This window comes from Leucopleurus acutus, assembly GCF_964270905.1.
Source record: "Leucopleurus acutus genome assembly, chromosome: 13".
In the NCBI taxonomy this organism is placed as follows: Eukaryota; Metazoa; Chordata; class Mammalia; order Artiodactyla; family Delphinidae; genus Leucopleurus; species Leucopleurus acutus.
Window position 1 is genome coordinate 71,063,708 of NC_139155.1, and position 19,107 is coordinate 71,082,814.

General features: G+C 43.0%; 1 protein-coding gene and 1 pseudogene across 3 annotated transcripts in view; both read right to left on the reverse strand.

The window, feature by feature from the left end:
- Positions 1-19,107, reverse strand: part of GRK3 (G protein-coupled receptor kinase 3) — a 123,006-nt gene that overhangs the window by 6,834 nt on the left and 97,065 nt on the right. For both annotated transcript variants that reach the window (XM_082853197.1, XM_082853198.1), the window contains 7 exons: positions 11,756-11,822; positions 11,209-11,309; positions 10,450-10,516; positions 9,602-9,697; positions 6,475-6,637; positions 2,982-3,118; positions 484-597 (listed from right to left, as the gene is read on the reverse strand). In XM_082853197.1, coding sequence (XP_082709323.1) covers positions 484-597; positions 2,982-3,118; positions 6,475-6,637; positions 9,602-9,697; positions 10,450-10,516; positions 11,209-11,309; positions 11,756-11,822 — 745 coding nt within the window. The remainder of the gene's footprint in view (positions 1-483; positions 598-2,981; positions 3,119-6,474; positions 6,638-9,601; positions 9,698-10,449; positions 10,517-11,208; positions 11,310-11,755; positions 11,823-19,107) is intronic.
- On the reverse strand, positions 5,308-5,758 carry LOC309970339 (phosphatidylinositol N-acetylglucosaminyltransferase subunit P-like; annotated as a pseudogene). Its single transcript has one exon. The product of its transcript is annotated as a phosphatidylinositol N-acetylglucosaminyltransferase subunit P-like (transcript).

Below are 19,107 nucleotides of genomic sequence, written 5' to 3' on the forward strand. Positions count from 1 at the left end.
CTCTTTTCTCATCCCCCCACCAAACATCCCCCCACACCCCAGGAGAAGTGTTCAGGAATTAAGTTCGGGGTACAATAGAACTTTGGGGAGAGAAAGATGGCATTTCCCCTGTTAAGAGTTACTTGGGGATCTTATGTTTATTTCAACACACAAACCTCAGCTTCAAACATGCTGAAAGATCAGATCAGATCTGGAAAATTGTGGAACAAATAAAATTCAAGGCTCCTATTAAATACTGGATGGTTTCCAGATAGGGTAATCACGTTATTTCCTGTCCTTCCTCCTGCCATTTTCTAAGAAACACTTCTTTTAAAATAACTGTTGATTTGCTGAGATCCTTGTATCTTCCAACTTTCTTGCTAAGTTCGTGAGTGATAAAGCATGGAGTAAGAAAATGTTTGATAACCAGGCAGGCATCTCTGTTGAATGTTTATATAATTGTTCTAACTTTCACCTCTGGAAAAAATACAAATAAACACTCACCTCACACTGCAAGACAAATTGCTTCCCTCCTTTTATCCTCAACAAAATGCACTTTTTGTCTTTAATCTGAGTTTCTTCCACAGACACAATCTGTTCCATTGTCAGTAAATTTTGCTGACCGTAAAAATAAAAGATGATAAGTTACTTCACATTATTGCATGACTTTTTAAATTAAGTTAATAAATAATACTGAAAACTACCAGCTTAGAAAAAGTAAAGAAAAAAAATCAGCATCTTTCTTTCTTTGATGATATTCTAGAAGTGGGGGGAAGTGACTACAAAAGAAATGTACGAAAATTCAAAATGTAACATCTCAAAGAAAGCTGCAAAGGAAGGAACGTCTCTATAAGGCAGAAAGCAAAGTGTTCCCTCAGCACAGTACTAACGTGGGGATGAGTGTGAATCACACGTACCTCTCCTGCATCACACACTTGCCTAGACACGATCAATCCTGCTATGAGGGAACAATGACGCCGCTACCTACAATCTACATGAGCGAGAGGTGTGTCGCTGGCTTTGAACCCAGCAGCCCAGTAGAAGTTCGGTCACGCTAGCTTGTAAGCAACTGATATTTTGATCACGTCGAAATGATGTTGTAAACACAGATGACGTCCTTAAACGACTGTCCTGCTGGGTCTACAGCATCACTGCTTCCGGTGAACGCTACCGTGTCTCTGAGCACCTTACCATTTTATGTTTTTTGGGATAAATACTCCAGGAATCCTAAATGAAAAACAACACCATCATAAACCCACGTTTTCTTTTTCCCTTACTTAAACTTACGAATCTACCCAGGCACATTACGTAGCTTCGTGAATCACCGCTAAATGCTGACTCTCTTAAAACCAAGATAATTTATCATATCCAATGGTAAGCAAAAGAAGATTCTAGTTTTCAAATATCCTGAAAAGCGAGACAATTTCCTTTCAAAGTGTGCAACAGTGACTGACCAGTAGATAGCATAGTAAATGCATACTACGCCCAGGGCCACTCATTATCTGGAAATAAACATTATATAATGACATATGTATGAATTATAACTCAGGTGCTAGTAAGTATACGATAATGTAAAAAATACATATGTAATATTATACAAAATATAATTAGCTTGTATTTATGTATCATCATATACACATGTTCTATGTAATATGTATATTTTATATTATACAATACTTAGCAGTACCTGAGTTATAATTCAGGACCCCCATAGAGTCTTATTAATCATAACTCAGATCCTAGATGTATGAATTTTTAGAAAATGACTTCTACGGCACTAGCAATAGTGAGAAGATCATGGTCATTTAGGAAGAATGTGGTCATACACAGTAGCAATCACTTGTAATTAAATGGCATCTTCACCAACAAGGATTTGCAAAACACATTCCAAAGTCAAACACACCAGATTTGGGCTCACCATTTTCCATGCTCTGGCCAGTAGGGAGCTATATTCTGATACAGGGGCCATATTCCAATACACCAACTATGTTTTTCACAGTTGGGACCACTGTCCTGCTTATGATGACCAACCATTCCCTCCCCAAGAGAACTCCTTCCACGGAGACAAGCCCTGGGCGCTCCACACACAGACGCTTAATAAATGCTGCCCCACTTGCTACGAGGGATCGTGTAGATGGGAAATCTCTCTTTTCTTGTTCACTAACATTAGCTCTCGAAAGGACCTTACAGGGTGGCTGTATCTTCCCATCTAATGCGATAAAACCCACTTCCGATTTTCCAGCAAGGTGGAGACAACAGGAGGGGGGGTCAGGTGCCCTGGCCTGGGTGCCAAGCTTCTCAGCCTGCACCGCAGACCTCGTCTTACTCAACCCTGACTCAGGGAGGCCTCGTAACGGAGACACGGGGCACAGGCAGACCCCAGTCGGAATCACTCCTCACCCACACCTGTCACTGGTGCCAGACCTTCCCTCTCTAAGCCCTGGTTCTCTCTTTATAATATAAGGCTTGGACCTCAAAGGTTGCTGAACAAATTAAAAGTGTGTGTGTGTGTGTGTGTGTGTGTGTGTGTGTGTGTGTGTGTGTGTCTGTGTGTGTGTTTGTGTCTGTGTGTCTACAGCACCAGGCCCGAGATAAATCTGCAACAATTGTAGTAGTCGTTATCATTTCTTCTTCTCCCATTTTATAGATGAGGAAACTGAGGCTCAGTCGACATAATGTGCTCCAAGTCCCAGAGACACAGAGCAGTGGATTTAAACACCTCTGACTCCAAAGTCCCAGTTTTTTCCCCTTCTTTGATCCACCTACCGCTCTCCAGCCCTCCTCAGACCTGCCTGCTTCGACCTCCCTGGAAGGCACCTTCTGTTTTCAGGTAGCACCAAATCCTTCCTTGACTCAGAAGTTTAAAAGTTAATGTCTGAACAGGAAAATCTCATGTATACATGTTAAAAGAGATATGGGAGCTAGAGGGAGATTTGAGACAACATGCAGGCGATGTGAAATCACCACGGAAACGAGTGCTCGGGAAGATGCCACAGACTTACTCGTGACTCGCCCTCTCCTCTCCATTCAAGTCTGTTTGGAAAGAGGTAAAAATATCGACGCTGCCACTGAGTCAGGAATGGGTTTCCCAGCTTCAGCATGTACCCGTGCATGATGCAGTCTCTTCCCAGAGCGTAATCTGAGGCACGGAACACAGCGATGAAATTTAGCACGGTCTGAAACAGAATGCCTATGTGCTTCTCAGAAAAAAAGAATGACACACTTTTTAGAAAAAGAGCAAGTTTCTATAAAGACAGCACACTATAGAAATCATTATTTTAGTTTTAAACACATTAAAGAACAGGTCTCTTCATCTCTCTACTAACATATTAAATGGCTGTTTCTCAATATTCTGATAAACTCATGATGTTCCTCTGTTGCTCTGAGAAGGTCAAAGTTTGTTTGCTAAATATTTTTTCATTATGTAGGGTGATAACTGACTAATAGAGAGTGATTAAACTCAAGCTATGCCCAAAGTACCTTTGCCTTTATATGGAATTGGGCTTCTCCCTTTAATGTTATTTAAAAAAAAATAACAAGAGAGGGGATTTTCTTGTCCAAAGAAGCCAACGTAACACAAGGGTCAAAAACTGGTCTTTCCTCCACTTAAGGTTATAATTATCCTTCATATATATGGTTAGGTAGGGAGGCCAAGCTAATTCACATGCATGTTGAGTTCTGATTACATTTTTACAGCAAAGTATTGTCTCAAAAAAAAAAAAAAGGTCAATTTTAAGTGGCTTACTTTGCCTTCCTTAGAGGATTTGGTGATTGTGCTAAAATCATTCATTCACTCACTCATTCATTCAACTATGAAGGGAATGAATGCCTAGGTGCTGGGCATGTGCTAGGCATTCTGGACATAGCAGTGGATAAAAGAGACAAAAGTCCTCGCCTTCAGGGAACTTACATTCTAGTGGGAGATTCAGGTAATAAATAAGCAAAACCCATGTTGTGTCACTTGGACACAAGCAGGAAGGAAAAGAATGAAGGAGGGAGGGGCCTCGGGAGGGTCCGTGGTGATGGGGTGTGGTTCACGGAGTTGCCATTTATTAATGGAAAAGGTGCCTGCATTTGTCAAGTACATTTAAAGTATACGTCTTATATTTTTACTTCTTCTGAGATCTTCAGCCAAGATCTAGTTATTCCTAAATTACTTAATTACATGTGAGAATAATTCATTAATTTGCCAGACGTTCTAATTACAGCTCTAATTAAAAGCCTACACTTCAACAAGGTCATTAACATACATATTTTTTTCTGGGTCCAATTTGTCAAGATTCTAGTGACATCGTGGCTCTCCCTTGAGCAAACTACCGAGGCCATAATTTCCTGTGTAAAATCCGTAACAGCAAACGTGGTCCAGAGTGATCTCAGTGAATCTGTTCTCTCAAGAACGGCTTAGAAATAAAGCCCCTTTCCCTGCAGAATGGAGGTGAACACAGTTAAAGGGCTGTCATGTTCCCTTGGTGCACTCAGGTGACTTTTAGGTAAGGAGTCATTCATCCAGGATGGTGGACACTTTTCTAAACAGATGATAAATGCTACTGGGGGATGGTCGACAAGACCCAGGAATCCTGCACCAAGATACCCCCACCAAAGCAAATTGTTCACAGACCGAAATTGTTTCCGGTCATTCTTATTATACGTTAACCTCAGAAAGGTCTTTGCTTAGAAATAAAACAAAAAGCTACCTTCATCACTAACCACAATAAGTTTAAATATCAAAAAGCCATAAAGTCATAGAAAAATCAAGAGTGGCAATATTTGGTGAATCAAAGATGACTGATTTATTTAATACTGGATGTTATGTATTCTCCTTTGGAAATCCTAATAGGGCACTCAAATACGGTAAATAAAAATATGGCTTGGTGACTCTTTTTCTTTTTGGCGGGGGAGGGATATTTGCTATATGGTAATGCAGGATTTTACTTATTCTGTCCCTTAGTAACTACTATTTGATAACATTTTTTTTTTTTTTCCCGGTACGTGGGCCTCTCACTGTTGTGGCCTCTCCCATTGCGGAGCACAGGCTCCGGATGCGCAGACTCAGTGGTCAGGGCTCACGGGCCCAGCCGCTCCACGGCATGTGGGATCTTCCCAGACCAGGGCACAAACCCGTGTGCCCTGCATCGGCAGGCGGACTCTCAACCACTGCACCACCAGGGAAGCCCCTTGATAACATTTATAATATTAATAGAACTTAATCTAAGAGAAGTTCAACTTCTTTTTCTTTTTTTACATTTCAATACTGGATATTAATCAGAAAGATAGTCAACATTACTATGGTCAAAATTTTTACATCAAAAATTTGTAATAAGCGTTTGGTATTAGTCTACGTACAATTCAGTTTTTGGTGTAAAGTTCTTTGGCTGCAAGAAAGAACATTTGGTTTACTTCACTAATAGGAATATCTCTTAATGCTGGCACAGCTCCTTCTTGGTATTTCTTCTGCTGTTGGTTTTTGGCACAGTTATCTGTGATCGTATGAATGGAGTTGAGTGGAGAGGTACTCGTCATGTTTATTCCAAATGAGAGCACGTAACCAGTCACTACAGTAATGAGGAGGTGCACAGGCAGTGCAACTAACTGCCCAGTGTTTTTGAGGCCAATAGGTTAAGCCTAAGGAGTTTAGCCAAGATTCAGTAATAAAAGCCCACACAAGATACAGTATGAAGCCAAACTGGGAACTTAAGAAAAGAAGAAAGCCATAAGTCGCTCTTTCTGGCAATGGCGACGGTGAATTTTCCACCATTTTCCCCGTGGCTTTAGATAATCTCGGGTCCTTGACGCGCCCACTCGGCCCCTCCCCACAGTTCGGCCCTGGTGACTCTTTCATGCTGTTTATAATATAAATGTATGTATATACACTTATGTCTCTTGACAAGTAAACATGTAATACTAAGTTCCTCACCATACTTTGCGGGGCCCTGTGGAAAATGAGAATGCAGGCCGCTTGTTAAAAAATTATTAAGAATGTCAAGATGGTACCAGCAGAGCATTAACCTGGGTTGGCGGCCTGATGACACCACACAGGCCAGACACCCGGGAAGCTGGCCCTGTTGCTGACACCGTGATACTTAATCTTTAAGGAAGAAAACTTCCAAACTGGCCCCCAAACTCCAAGATAAGAAGGTGTATTGACAAAATACTGCTGACGACCTCCATACATATTATTTATATGTGGACTAAAGACTTTGAAATATCAAGTATATATTTATATATATGTATAACGGAATCGCTTTGCTGTACACTTGAAACTAACACAACGTTGTAAATCAACTAAATTTCAATAAAAACTTTAAAAAAAATTAAAGACTTTGAAATATCATTTCACACTGATCTTTCCCAAGCCAGGTAAAACGAAAACAATTTATGGCATTTCCCCCACTCTACTGGAAAGTACTTTATGACCCAGATACTATTTTCAGCTTTACAAGAGATCTTGAAAATTCATTGCTTTAGAAACATCTTCAGACACACCAGCTATTTTACCTTCTTCGTGGCCAAGCTGCTTATTTTTAGCTCTCTTCCTGGCCTCGATTTTATCCGTGTCTGCATTTACTGCTTCATAAACAGTTTCCGCCACTTCCTGCTGCCAGCGCTCAGAGATCACCAGAGGGAAGTTCTTGTAGAGGTCTTGGTCGCAATCAAGAAGCTTATCATTTTAAGGAATCAAGATATGTATGATTTAACATGCTTACAAAGGCAACAGATTCAACAGTACCATAACTGCGTGTAGGAAGATAACTAGACAACAGCCTACAACCATTAAGAGACAATTTATTACTTGTCATAAGCCTCCACCAATGACAATCGAGTGACCAAGGCATATACTGTACAACACGGGGAAGATAGCCAGTGTCTTACAATGACTGTAAATGGAGTATAACCTTTAAAAGTTGTTAATCGCTATAGTGTACACCTGTAAGTTATATAATATTGTACATCAACTATACTTCAATAAAATCTTTTAAAAAGAAAAAAAAAAAGGAAAGACACTCTAACAACCGGGATCCACACAGGGCGATGTATTATGGGCACCACACTTCCATCCCTGGGTCAGTCAGATGCAGCCCAATCTTCTACAGCATCTTCATAGCATTTTTGCCAATGAAAACTAACATATATAGGGTTTTCTTTAAAGGATGACAAGAATCTGGCAACAAAATAATTTCGATTATAGTGAGGATATTTTATTTGTGAAAACAGATCCCTATGATTTTAGATACAGTTACAAGGGAGAAGCCAGGAGGGCTTTCTAACCACCCCCCCATTATTCTGTAAAGTGAGAAAAACTAAAAGGTCCACTAGGCCAAATCTACCATTTAGCCCATGAGCCTTCCAATGAGTCCAAGTTGAACAGTATGATCATAAGTCTCAAGATACACGGAGACTTCAGGCGATGTGGCCTTTCAGAGGTGCTATAAGAAAAATTACACTTAACGATAGCATTTCTCTTCCAAACTATTACTCAAAATTCTTCATTCTTCTCCCTAAGTGAGCCTGTACTCTGAAAGCAAGCTAAGAAAATGGTTTCACAGATTTGAGTTACAGTTCTGTGGCAGAAAGACAAGCGATCCTACTGATAGGAAAAAATAGCCCTGTCTTTCAAAAGCAGGGATCTCTCTAGAAGCTTGACTCGTTCACTCCCTTGCCTGAGAGATAAGTACGGGAGAGAGGCAAGTTATTTAGAAGAAAAAGGGAGAAAGACCAAGGGTGAGGCTCCTGCCCACAGGCCTTGAGTGAGTCACTGAACCACTGGAGGAACCTGCATCCTGGTCCCAATCAGGATGCTCTCCACCCACCCTTACTGACTTGTTATCCTAACGTGCTGATTCTGAGATCAAAATGTGTACTGTCTTTCCCCTTTCAGCTTTCTTCAGACGCCCAAACCAAGCCTGGAGCTGAAACCTTTGTGTGTCCTGAGTGTGAACACGCTCATGCGTGCGTATGTGTGTGTGTGTGTGTGTGTGTGTGTGTGTGTGCGGTGCAGTGTTAGAGCATCAAGGCCAGGAGAGCACCCTGCGATGAGGGACACTGGGGCAGATTCTGCAGAGTTGGGCAAAAGTGAAAACACCCTCCTTTCCAAAGTGGTTGCTCTGAAATGGACAACTCTGCTTTATACACAAATGGTTCCATCTCCTGTAAGGTCAGAGAGCCTTGGTCTTTATGACTCGGCCTATGTGAAAAATGAATAAAACAAAGCTCTACATGAAGTGAGCTTTTTTTTTTTTTTCTCCTTAAAGAACAATGTATTATTTGGGCTGCATTTTAAGAGACACAGTCTTTTCAGCTCTGGTTCCGGAAGAAGCAAAACCACCACAACAGAAACTCCTAGTGTACGTGCCAGGAGGCTGACACAGGTGACCCACCCACAGAGAAGGCCTGGCAATGAAACCACTCACTTCACAGGCAAGCAAACCAATGCTCCTGAGGTTCCCTAAATGGCCCTGATTCCCTTAGGTAGTAAGTGCAGATCTGAGGCCAGTGTGTCTGACTCCAAAGCCCAGAATACAGCTGACAAAATTGAAAGCGTGAAGACTCTCTTTTGAACAACAAAATTTTCACAGGCTCCCACGTGATATTCGTTTTCCTTTTAGTGCCCTTTGCTGGAGAGAAGTATGTCTGATGACAAAATTCTACTGTGACAGCAGTGATCCTTTTAGGTAACTCTGTAAAAGGACTATTCCCGAAGCTATAGGGTGGTCCTGTCTGTCCAGGCCACAGAAGATGCCGAGCGTCTGCACAGTGGTCACGCTGCTGTCCCCAGGGGAGCCATGGCTCAGACCAGGCCCTCTCCGCTGTGCTTCACCTGACCTTCCCCGCCACCCCCCATCCTGCCATCCTGGGAAACTGGCCACGTGAGCACCCCAATCACCTTTACAGCGGCCTGGTAGGAAAGACCAGGGGGGCTGACACAAGGCCATAAATGCAGGCAGCTGAGAAGACGCGGGCAGGGGAGCCTCTCAGAGGGAGAAGCCGAGAAAGTGGGGGCAGTGAGAACTTGACACGTAGTGACACGCTCTGACTGGGCATCCAAAAGAGGGTGACTTTCTCCCATGACTCACCACCTCTAATTATGCCCTGTCTACTTGGAAACTAATGATAGGCACCAAAGTCTGAAAAATGCAGAAGATGCTATATATATTAAAAAAAGAAAACAAACGTGATTATTTCACTTTTGATTGACAAATGCAAAATGATTCACGCTGTTTGCTCTTTTCATCCTGACACAGAGAAACCAGGGTATTTGGGAGAACTAAGATGACTGGCTGTCTGGCATGAGGCCAAGTACGTTTGCCATCACCCGGCTGTATTTCCCTGCTTCATAACACGTCTGAGTTTTCTATCAACCACCAATTTGTCCAAATCAGTAAGAATGTGACCACTTTGCAGTTTATCAAACGTAAAATAGGTAGTCCAAAGAAAGCTGTCGTGGTCTCTAATTCAGGTCTTGACCTCTTCTACATTCGTCAAATATATGGCTATTCATCTGTAAGTTACAGGCCATAAACAGGCCAGTACTAAGTCAATCATGAAGCCTGATTTCCAATTAAAAAATCCCCCACCCTCCAGAAAAAAACAAAACAAAACCTGAAAGCAAGCATCGCCGGTGTACCTTGATGCCTTTGGTATCCTCTTCATCAAATGAGCCGATGTCAAAGGCGTCGGCTGCATTGACTTCCCCCCGGGGAGGGATCAAGGGTGGAGGGTACTGGAAGAGCCAGAGAAGAAAGGTTCAGCTACTAGGTGACTCAGGGCCCGGTCCCAACCTGCTATTCTATAAAGAGATCTCAGTGCGACACATCAAGGTGTCACAGTCTGTGCAGGGCTCATTCAAGCTCACACGAATCACAGTGCACAGTTCACAATGCCCCCAAAGGAGATGCAGCCCCACGACCCAGTTTGCTAGAAGCTTAACGCCTGCAATGGGGCAGGGTGGGGTGCCCCACACCCACAAACGTCCCGAGGCCAATGCTGGCTGAACCAGAGCCCGAACTCTATTCCTAATTAGGCAGGACTAACAGAGCATCATCCCTCAACGGTCTGAGTTGATGCAAAGATGAGTCCAAAGATGATCATCAACACTGAGAAAAAACAACAACTTGAACTTGGGGTGTTTTCCTGAATCAATGAGAATATTAAAAAGTAGCTTAAAATAAGCCAAGGGGATTATGCTTCTATACAATCATGCTAATTCTTGAATTATGTGGTGCGGGGCTCAAAAGTATCTAAGTGTATGACAAACGTTTCTCGTACATTTTTACATATAAACAAAGAGGGAGAAGTTGTTCCAAAGGGAATGAGCCATAAGGCAGCACGTGGATAGGAGAGCAAGAAGCAGGGCTGTGGATGGAGAGCTGGGGCGGACCCTGGAGACAGAGCCAGGACGTAGAGATGCATACAGAGATGCAGGTGGAGAGCACAGTCGGGGTGGTACCCGGGGTGGGGTCCCAGCAGGAGTACCTTCTGCAGGTAGACTTGCTGCCAGTCGATGCCTCGGAAGAAGTTGTGCGTTTTTAGTTCCTGTGCACTGCGGGAGACAGGGAGTCACAGCAGTGGTAAGTAAATATGCATTCGGAAATCTAAGAAACGGTTTGCAAAAATTATCTCCTATTACAGAACACACAGGGACAACTATTTCCAGCTCTTTAAGACAGCAAGTAAAATATGCTTCTTTCGAAGCAATCCAAGAAACACTGTGATGTTTAGAAATACTGCCCACTGAGCCTAGGAATATGGTCCATGGGATACTTTACTGGGGATGCTCATCCCAGCCTGAGATAACCTAGGGGTTTTCACAGATTGTATCTATATCTGATTCTGTAATCATGAGAACAAATTTAACTAAGAACTAAATTAGAGATCTACACATTAAAGAGATTGACAGCAAATGTCTACACGTCCTCACAGATCAGATGGCAGGGATATGAAGCACCAACTATTAATTTTGAAGCAAACTAGAAATCTAGCGGAACAGTGCATGCCAAACCCCTCCCTAAACTGAAGGAACAGTCTTTCCCAAAGATCCCTGCTACAGTTCAGTTCACATGGAACAGAAGAAGCTGCAGACTCTGAGGAAAACACGTGGGTCAATATACATATAGTTCCCATGGGATTCCGTCCGACCCCCCCCTCTAACGGAAATGGAAGATTCTCAATGTATTGAAAGGAACTGTTCTGCTTTCCAGGTGAAGACGCTGAAAGGCAGAAGCAACGGCCTACCCGCGTCCGTGGCAGCCGAGTCGCTTACTAACGTCTCGCTGGAGCAAGCCTTCCAGAAGGGACTTCAGCTCAGGGGAGAAGATGTCTGGAAGTTCCACATTCTGGGGGTGGGGGGCGGGGGGAGAATACGATCTCAAAAATGCATCCAGGGAAACAGTGCCCTCACCCCCGACCAGATTTAAAGGCCATTTCTTGCATAAGGATAGTGTTAAAAAAAAAAAAAACCTGCAGATTCATTGCCAACTAACATCGACCCTAAAGAAACACAGAACAGTTACTCATCTTCAGAGTCAATTGACAGGCTGGAGCCAGAAGAATCAGGTCTCCTCGCTCTTCTGCATCCCAGTCATTTTTCCTTTCGTTTGATTTCTTTAGTTTTGTTCTTGCTTTTCTACATCTTGTCTTACTGATTGTTAGCAAACCCTGATATTTCCCTTAGCATCTATTTCCAGTGTTTTAAGAAAGCTTTTTTTTTTTTATACTGGTTGTGATGGAATGAAACATGAAAATTATAATGCAAAGAAAAAATAGTTTTTGACCTCCTTACCATGGTGAGTGTCATTCGGTCTATCTCATGCTTATCTTTGGTTTTATGTTGTCTGAAAGGGCTGTGACTGTAGAGATAAAGAAAATTCCATCACTAGATGGTTTCAGGTAACAGCAAACATTGTTGACCAATATTTGGGCAAGGTATTACGTTCTGTCACTGCTCATTTGAAACTGCAGAAATACGAAAGCCATAAACATATAAGCATTTCCAGAGAAAAACTGATGATCAATTGACAATCAGATATATTAGGTCCTGAAGGAGCAACGGCTTATGTTTACTTCAACTCCTGAGCTTCACGTCAACGCAGTCATGGTACCAAAATTTACTTTAGCAAATATATTCCAAGTGCTAATTTAAAATATCACTTGGGAAAAAAATTAGCAAACAGGTATTTATGAAAATGGAAGTCACACACATGGCATTTGTCACATTACTGTTTGAGATAATGGTAACTTTCATACTTTTTTTTTTTTTTTTTTTAGAAAAATGGGTATTAGTTCCTCGTACAATACAAAGAACTGCAGTCAAATCAAAACACGTCTAAGATGAACACACTTCCCCCCTAGAATCCAGTAATTTTAAGCACTACATTCCTTTGAGGATAAGAGATATAAACTAACCCTGTGCTCCCAGACCCTCCAGAGTTCTGAGAACTGCTCCCTCATGTCCTACTTACAAACAGCCCCAGACTTAAGAGTCAGAAACCCTGGGTTCACGCTGTGACTTGGCTGTTTGTCGGCTGTGAACCAGTCAGGGAAACCACCAGTCTCAGTCTCTTCATCTGCAAACGGCATAATGCAATATCCGTCACCAAAACGGTGACGGGAACGAATAAAATAATGTACATGCTAGTAGCCGAGACAATGGCAGTGTACGGTGGGTATCTGATACACATCTGTGAAATTAATAAGGATGAGTCTAACTTTACAAAATGAATGTCTGCTTGATCAACTATGTAAAGAAATTATTCTTACTCTTGATTACATTTTTAAAATGCTGAATAAGCTGGCTTTTAAAGTTAACCTTAGATATCACTTATATATGGAATCTAAAATATGACACAAATGAACTTATCTACGAAACAAAAACAGACTTACAGACATAGAGAACAGATTAGTGGTTGTCAATGGCGGGGGTGGGGGTGAGGAATGGATTGGGAGTTTGGGATTCGCAGATGCAAACTATTATATACAGGATGGACAAACAACAGGTTCCTACTGCATAGCACAGGGAATTATAGTCAATATCCTATGATAAACCATAATGGAATAGAATGTGAAGAACATGTATATATATATACATACATATATATATATAACTGAATCACTTGGCTGTACACTAAAAACTAACACAACATTGTAAATCAACTATATTTCAATAAAATAAATTTAAAAAAACAAAGATACTCTTAGCATTAAAAGAGACTAGTAAACATGCAAACTAGAAAACCCTGGCCTTATTTATTTTGAAAATTAAAGAAGGGATATGATTGAGATTTCTGATGGTAAGACATGCCTGTAAAATGATCAACCCTGTAGATTTATTTATAAGGCATATATAACATAATCTGAGGCAAGATATTATATAAAATAGTTAACTCTATAAAATGGATAAGGATGTTGAGCACATAAATCAATGTGATTTAGAAAAAAGAACTAAAACGTCCACCCACTCTTGCTACTGAATAAGTTAAACTATGATGATGATTCCACTTCAGAGTATTTATTTAAATATTTCAATTTTCACTTTGCACAAGAGAGGGCACTCTAACGCTTGCTTTCTTTCATATGCAGTGAAAAACACAGTAATTTCCATCTCTTGAAAGCATTAATTTGGAAAAAAAAATCTAAACAAGGTAAATTAGTACCAAGCAAACATACGCCAATCTTTAAAACAGATTTTGATTGGAAATAGTCTTTGCATCCTAATTGTTTCCAAGGAGAAAAATGTAAAATTATTGCATTTAAAAAGCAAATGGGATAGAATAACAAACTATATCTGTTGTTTATGAGATACTATAATTTTTAAAAACTTGACTTGGATCATTCTGTATGCAAAATACACAGAAATATTAACATGTTCATGGTTCAAGAGAAAAGGAATATAGGTTTATTAAATCTTACTACAACTTCAGTCTCTCTTCATGACACAACTGCTCCTACCCCACAGAGTTCCTTAACGTATAAAAGGGGATTGTGTGAAGGTCTCCTGTGTTTCGGCAAATCCATCTGCTTTGGCTCCTGTGTGCAAAGCCGGAGGACCCCCTCCTGCTCTCAACCCTCATGTGCTTGCCTGCATCTGATGCTGGAAGCAGAGGGCTGTGCCCAGACACTTGGAGAGAAGGACGACTGTGTTCTGACAGAGATGCTCCGTGCTAAATTTAAAAACTCTTTCATGTGACCAGAGGGAGGGCTTTGCGAGGGGACGGGAGTTAAAGTTAGCGGTGCCAAAAACATTCCCGGCACACGGGCCCGATCGTTACAAATCCCATTGGATAAATATAGCTCTGCCACGTCTGACTCAAAAAGAAACAATCGGAAATGCTTGTCGGATCTTCGGTTCTGGACTGTTGTGCTGAGAGAGTCTGGTCTTTCAAGCCCTGAGGCGCATCTGTTTCCAATGTCTTCTTGATTATTCTTTGTGAACAAAACCCAAGATTCTGTTTCTATTTTGGAAAATGTTAAAGAAAACCTCCTATAGTAATGATCTCCATTCTGAGGGAGGCACGTGGTGCTCGCAGATCCTGTGTGATCACAGCTGCTCCCCGACGCAGCCGCTTTAAATAGGAGACAGTAACGGGCCTGTCAACAGCTTATGACGTGGGCCAAGCTCTTCCAACAGCACATGCAACACTCCGGCTGCGTCTGGGGACGTTATGGGAATAGAATTCACATGTACAGTGGTCAGATGTGGCTTTTGAATAACAGAGAAAGTGGGAGAGCCGAAAATTTCCCCCCAAACGAGTTGGGAAATCGTTCAAGGCATGCTAAATGATGGGGAAACACACACACACACACACACACACACACACACACACGCACGATACATCATTCACAGTGAAAAGATGAGCTCAGAAACAATCCATTTATAAATACAAGTGACTACAAATCTTTACGTCAAAAATTAATTTTAGGGCTTCCCTGGTGGCGCAGTGGTTGAGAGTCCACCTGCCGATGCAGGGCACACGGGTTCGTGTCCCGGTCCGGGAAGATCCCACATGCCGCGGAGCGGCTGGGCCCGTGAGCCATGGCTGCTGAGCCTGCGTGTCTGGAGCCTGTGCTCCACAGCGGGAGAGGCCATAGCGGTGAGAGGCCCGCGTTATCGCAAAAAAAAAAAAAAAAAAAAAAAAATTTTAGAATACCAAAAAGATTGCATGTCACATCAAATGTGAGTTCTGAACCTAAGCCAATAGCTACCAAAGTATTTATAAACATTCCTGTTTTTCCCTATGGGAACCAACTCGGCAACCTCAGGCAGAGCTCAGTTCTCCCCAGACCACCACCTGGGCTCTCTCCTTGTGTCTGACAATCAATGGTGACAAGTTTAAGATCAAGGCTACTGTCACGTCAATTCTTTCCCTTCACAGAGAGCTGAACTCTAGATTGAGGATCATGACGGTGATTCCGCACATCTGCAACATGGACACCTCTTTATACACAGATGCTCTTCAGGGTCTGACAGTCAGCTGAAGTGGAAGCAGTGACCCCACCCAACATACAGCCCTGAGCGGATGGGTCCATCACTGAGTCCAGGGATGCAAACACGTTCTCGGGCCTCGACAGCTTCCTTACATCCAGGTTCCTGTCCCTTGCACCCTGTGGGATCCTTCTAGGGTGTCATAACAGAACTAGGGGTTCAGACAAGTGTTTCAGCGGAAGCAATGGGGCACACTGGCCAGTGTGAGCAGTATCTGATCAGAGAAAACAGAAGCGAAAAAAAGACCCTTGGTGACCACTGGTCACCCTCACTGCGCAGATGTGGGGAGGAGGGGAAGAGACTTGCTCTGGAGCAGTTTCTCATCCTCAGCTGTGTGATCCTTTGTTGGAGCAGCGGGGGCCCCCCTGTGCACTGTACGATGCTTAGCGGCAACCCTGGCCTCGACCCGCTAGATGCCAAGTTGTGACAACCAAAAATGTCCCCGGGCATTGCCGAGTACTCCTGGGGTTGAGGACGAGCGCTGGGGAGTGGCTGGCATGGAGTCTGGTTCATCCCATGAGGACTGATGCCGCGGCCGCCCCATGAGAGCACCAGGATACCGGGGGACAGACTGCCTGTGAAGCCCGCACCCGGGAGGCTGCGTTGGCCGCACTCTCCTCCCACCCCCTCCTGAGTTACCTGTTTCAGTTCCTTAGGCCCCTCGTGTCTGAGAAAAGACAGCTACTCGGGCTCCCTCTGTACAGTGTGTAAGAATTGAATAGGATGCTTCTGTACGCCTGGATGGAACCTTCTTACCCCTCGTTTAAGCTGAGGGGACGAAGGCTCCATCACCTCCAGATCTCACCATGATGCTTTGCTCCTGAAGGGCCCTCAAAAAACATCAGCTTAATATGAACCACTGATACTTTATGCCCATTGACGTTGGTAGTGATATGACCACCCTCCCAATCACCTTGAATCTAAACTCCTCTCTGTCCATAGCCAAGCATCCACTGAAAAAACAAACCACTATGGGCTGTAAGAACGATATTGTTAAGTCATTTGTGGCCTTTCTGATCCCAGTACCACAGCGCTACTCAAGCCTTTGCCTGGGTTCTTAGACATGCCTCCCACCAGCATCCTCTTACTGAAGAGCAACCCAACCTTTGCTTAAAAGTTGCTTCCTTTCTCTGTCCCTCCTTTGCTTAAAAGCCCTCAGTCTCTGGGGCCTTAAGAACAAAGCCCCACCTGCACAGCATGGAATTCTAGGTGGCCTCCGGCCCTGCCCCAATTTTCTCCATCTTCTCATCTTCTCACTCAGCACACCTTCCCCACGACCAACAGCTGAGCCCCCCACCTCACTCACAGGTCATTGATGGGGAAAGACCACCTGCACCTGCTCCATACTGCCCCCTCCCTGTCGTCTACTTCCGCTCCAGGTCTTCATCCTGCCATCCTGTCTGTGAGAGAACACTTCCCATATGAACTCTTACGTGAAGTTGTCAAGTCGGCCCTATGCTTCCAGGTTAGACCTGGTGATCCCATTTCTGCTCTCCCAGCACAGCCCATACAGCTCACGATTTTGTATGTGTGTGTACCTATCTACTCTCCTCCGAGTTCCTCCAGGACTGTGTGTGGCTCCCTCCCTCCCTCCCTCCCTCCCTCCCCCACAGCATCAAGCACAGGCTCTTGCATACTGCAGGTACTCAATAAATGCTCACCGAATGGTATTTAAATCACTTAAGTCAAAAAATGTTTCCCCGCTCTTTGGTTTCAGTGCTCTCTCCATTCCTGGGATTGCCTTTTGAACAGGTATTAGAAAGAATGGCAGACGATCACACACCTTTGTAGGGAAGATTCATCTATGCTCTTCGTTGGGCACTGGAAGGATTCTTGCCAGTTTCAGGCTCAGTGGATGGTCCCAGGCAGTGACGGGGAGCTGGCTATCTGTGAGGCGGGACATGCCTTCACAGGGCAGCTCAAATGCTGAACGGACATTCTTGCGTCAAATTGAAGTCTTTTCTCTCCTGAAAATGCTCACTGTCTAGAGCTGTGCGAATGAGTATGCCTCCTTCAATGAGATGGGCCTTCCGACAGCTGGAGCCAACAGGACGGCTGCCTGAAGCACTGTACCCAGCTCTCTGAACCTGTCCATATGAGCCACGATTTCTAGCTGTCACCATTCTCTTCTCTTCTTATCCATCCATCCCATCCCATCCCCATGACCATCCTCTGGATGTCTTCCTGTTGGCCAAGATTCCTCTCAACAGGGGTCACATCAAACATAATGCTTCAATCAAGCCTGATCAAGGATGTCATAAAGGAATTACCACCTTCCAATGCAGTCCTCCAAACCTGAACCATGACCAAGTAAGACGGAACTGGCTTTACCAGCTACAAATCACACTGCTGGCATAGAGACAACGATCAAGCCAGTTTTCAGATAAAATAGTGGCATATGCCAGACCATCCCTAGACTACACAGATGGACATTATTATAAACAGAATAACAATATTCAACAAAAATCAATAAACAAAGCCCTAAATGCAAGACTTTGCAAGTTTCCCTGCCACATTCTACAACTGACTTTTGAATCTTGAGTTAATGCATTCAGCTTTTGCTGTTGTGCAGAGTCTTTCTTAAATCATCTCGTGACTCTCTAAGTGTGGATTCTAATCTCCGACCCCTTCTTCAGCGGAGACCTCAGTGAATGAAGATGGTGTGTCCGGATGCACTTACCATGCATGCAGGGACTCCCGCTGGCTGGAGAAACATCTCGGGTGGGAAGTGGTTTTCTCTGATTTGCTTTGCAGAAACTCTCTAATTAGGTCAGCTAGTCTGATGACATGAATTAAGGCCATCCAGGCTCCACAAACATAATAATTCAATTAAGGACCAACAGGACCTGACTCTCTGAGCAATAATACAATTTTAGTTCCCAAGTGAATGCGATGAGCAGAGAACAACTAGATTATCCAGGTCCTGGGGAAGCAGCCGGGGTGCTTGGAACCTAGTTTGGGGGGAAGACAGGGAATCCAGCCTCTTTTCAGATTGTGCTAAAGGTAATAAGAAGATGCAGCGATGCTCAATAAGGCTTTCTGAGGGAAACATGGCAAGTTTAGCAAACTACCAGGCCTGTGTGTTCATAGAAGCAACGTTACAGGGAGAATCCTGACTAGGAAATTTTAATGTAAACTACTTTTCATATCTCTGTGAATGGAGAATAATCAAAAACATATCTTAAACAATTCAGCGCTCTGTTAAAATTGGCTAAAGACTCTTAAAATTAATGGAAATATTAACATAATTTGTAAATATTCAATATGAGAACATATTTGGAGAGCGCTTTCATTCCATCCTCTTTCCGCTTGTATTTCATCGTCCCTGGTAGATTAGAACTAAGGGTCAAGTATAACAAATGAAAAACAGAGAATTACACAATTTCATTTTTGTGTTTTTTTGAAACCTACAAATTTCAGCATGTTCACAAACAGACGCACACTTTTAAAACAGAGTCTCTTGGGTGTTCATCCTTTTGTGTAAAAAATGCTTTAACCTCACAAGACAGTCATGAGTAATTAATTCCAGGGAAAAGAAATTCTCCTACCCTCTTCGATTACCTACATTTAAAAATAACACTTATTCCCAAAATAAGACATCAATGGAAATATTCCAACAAAGTCTTGTTTCAGGTCTAAACGTGTTGGCATAC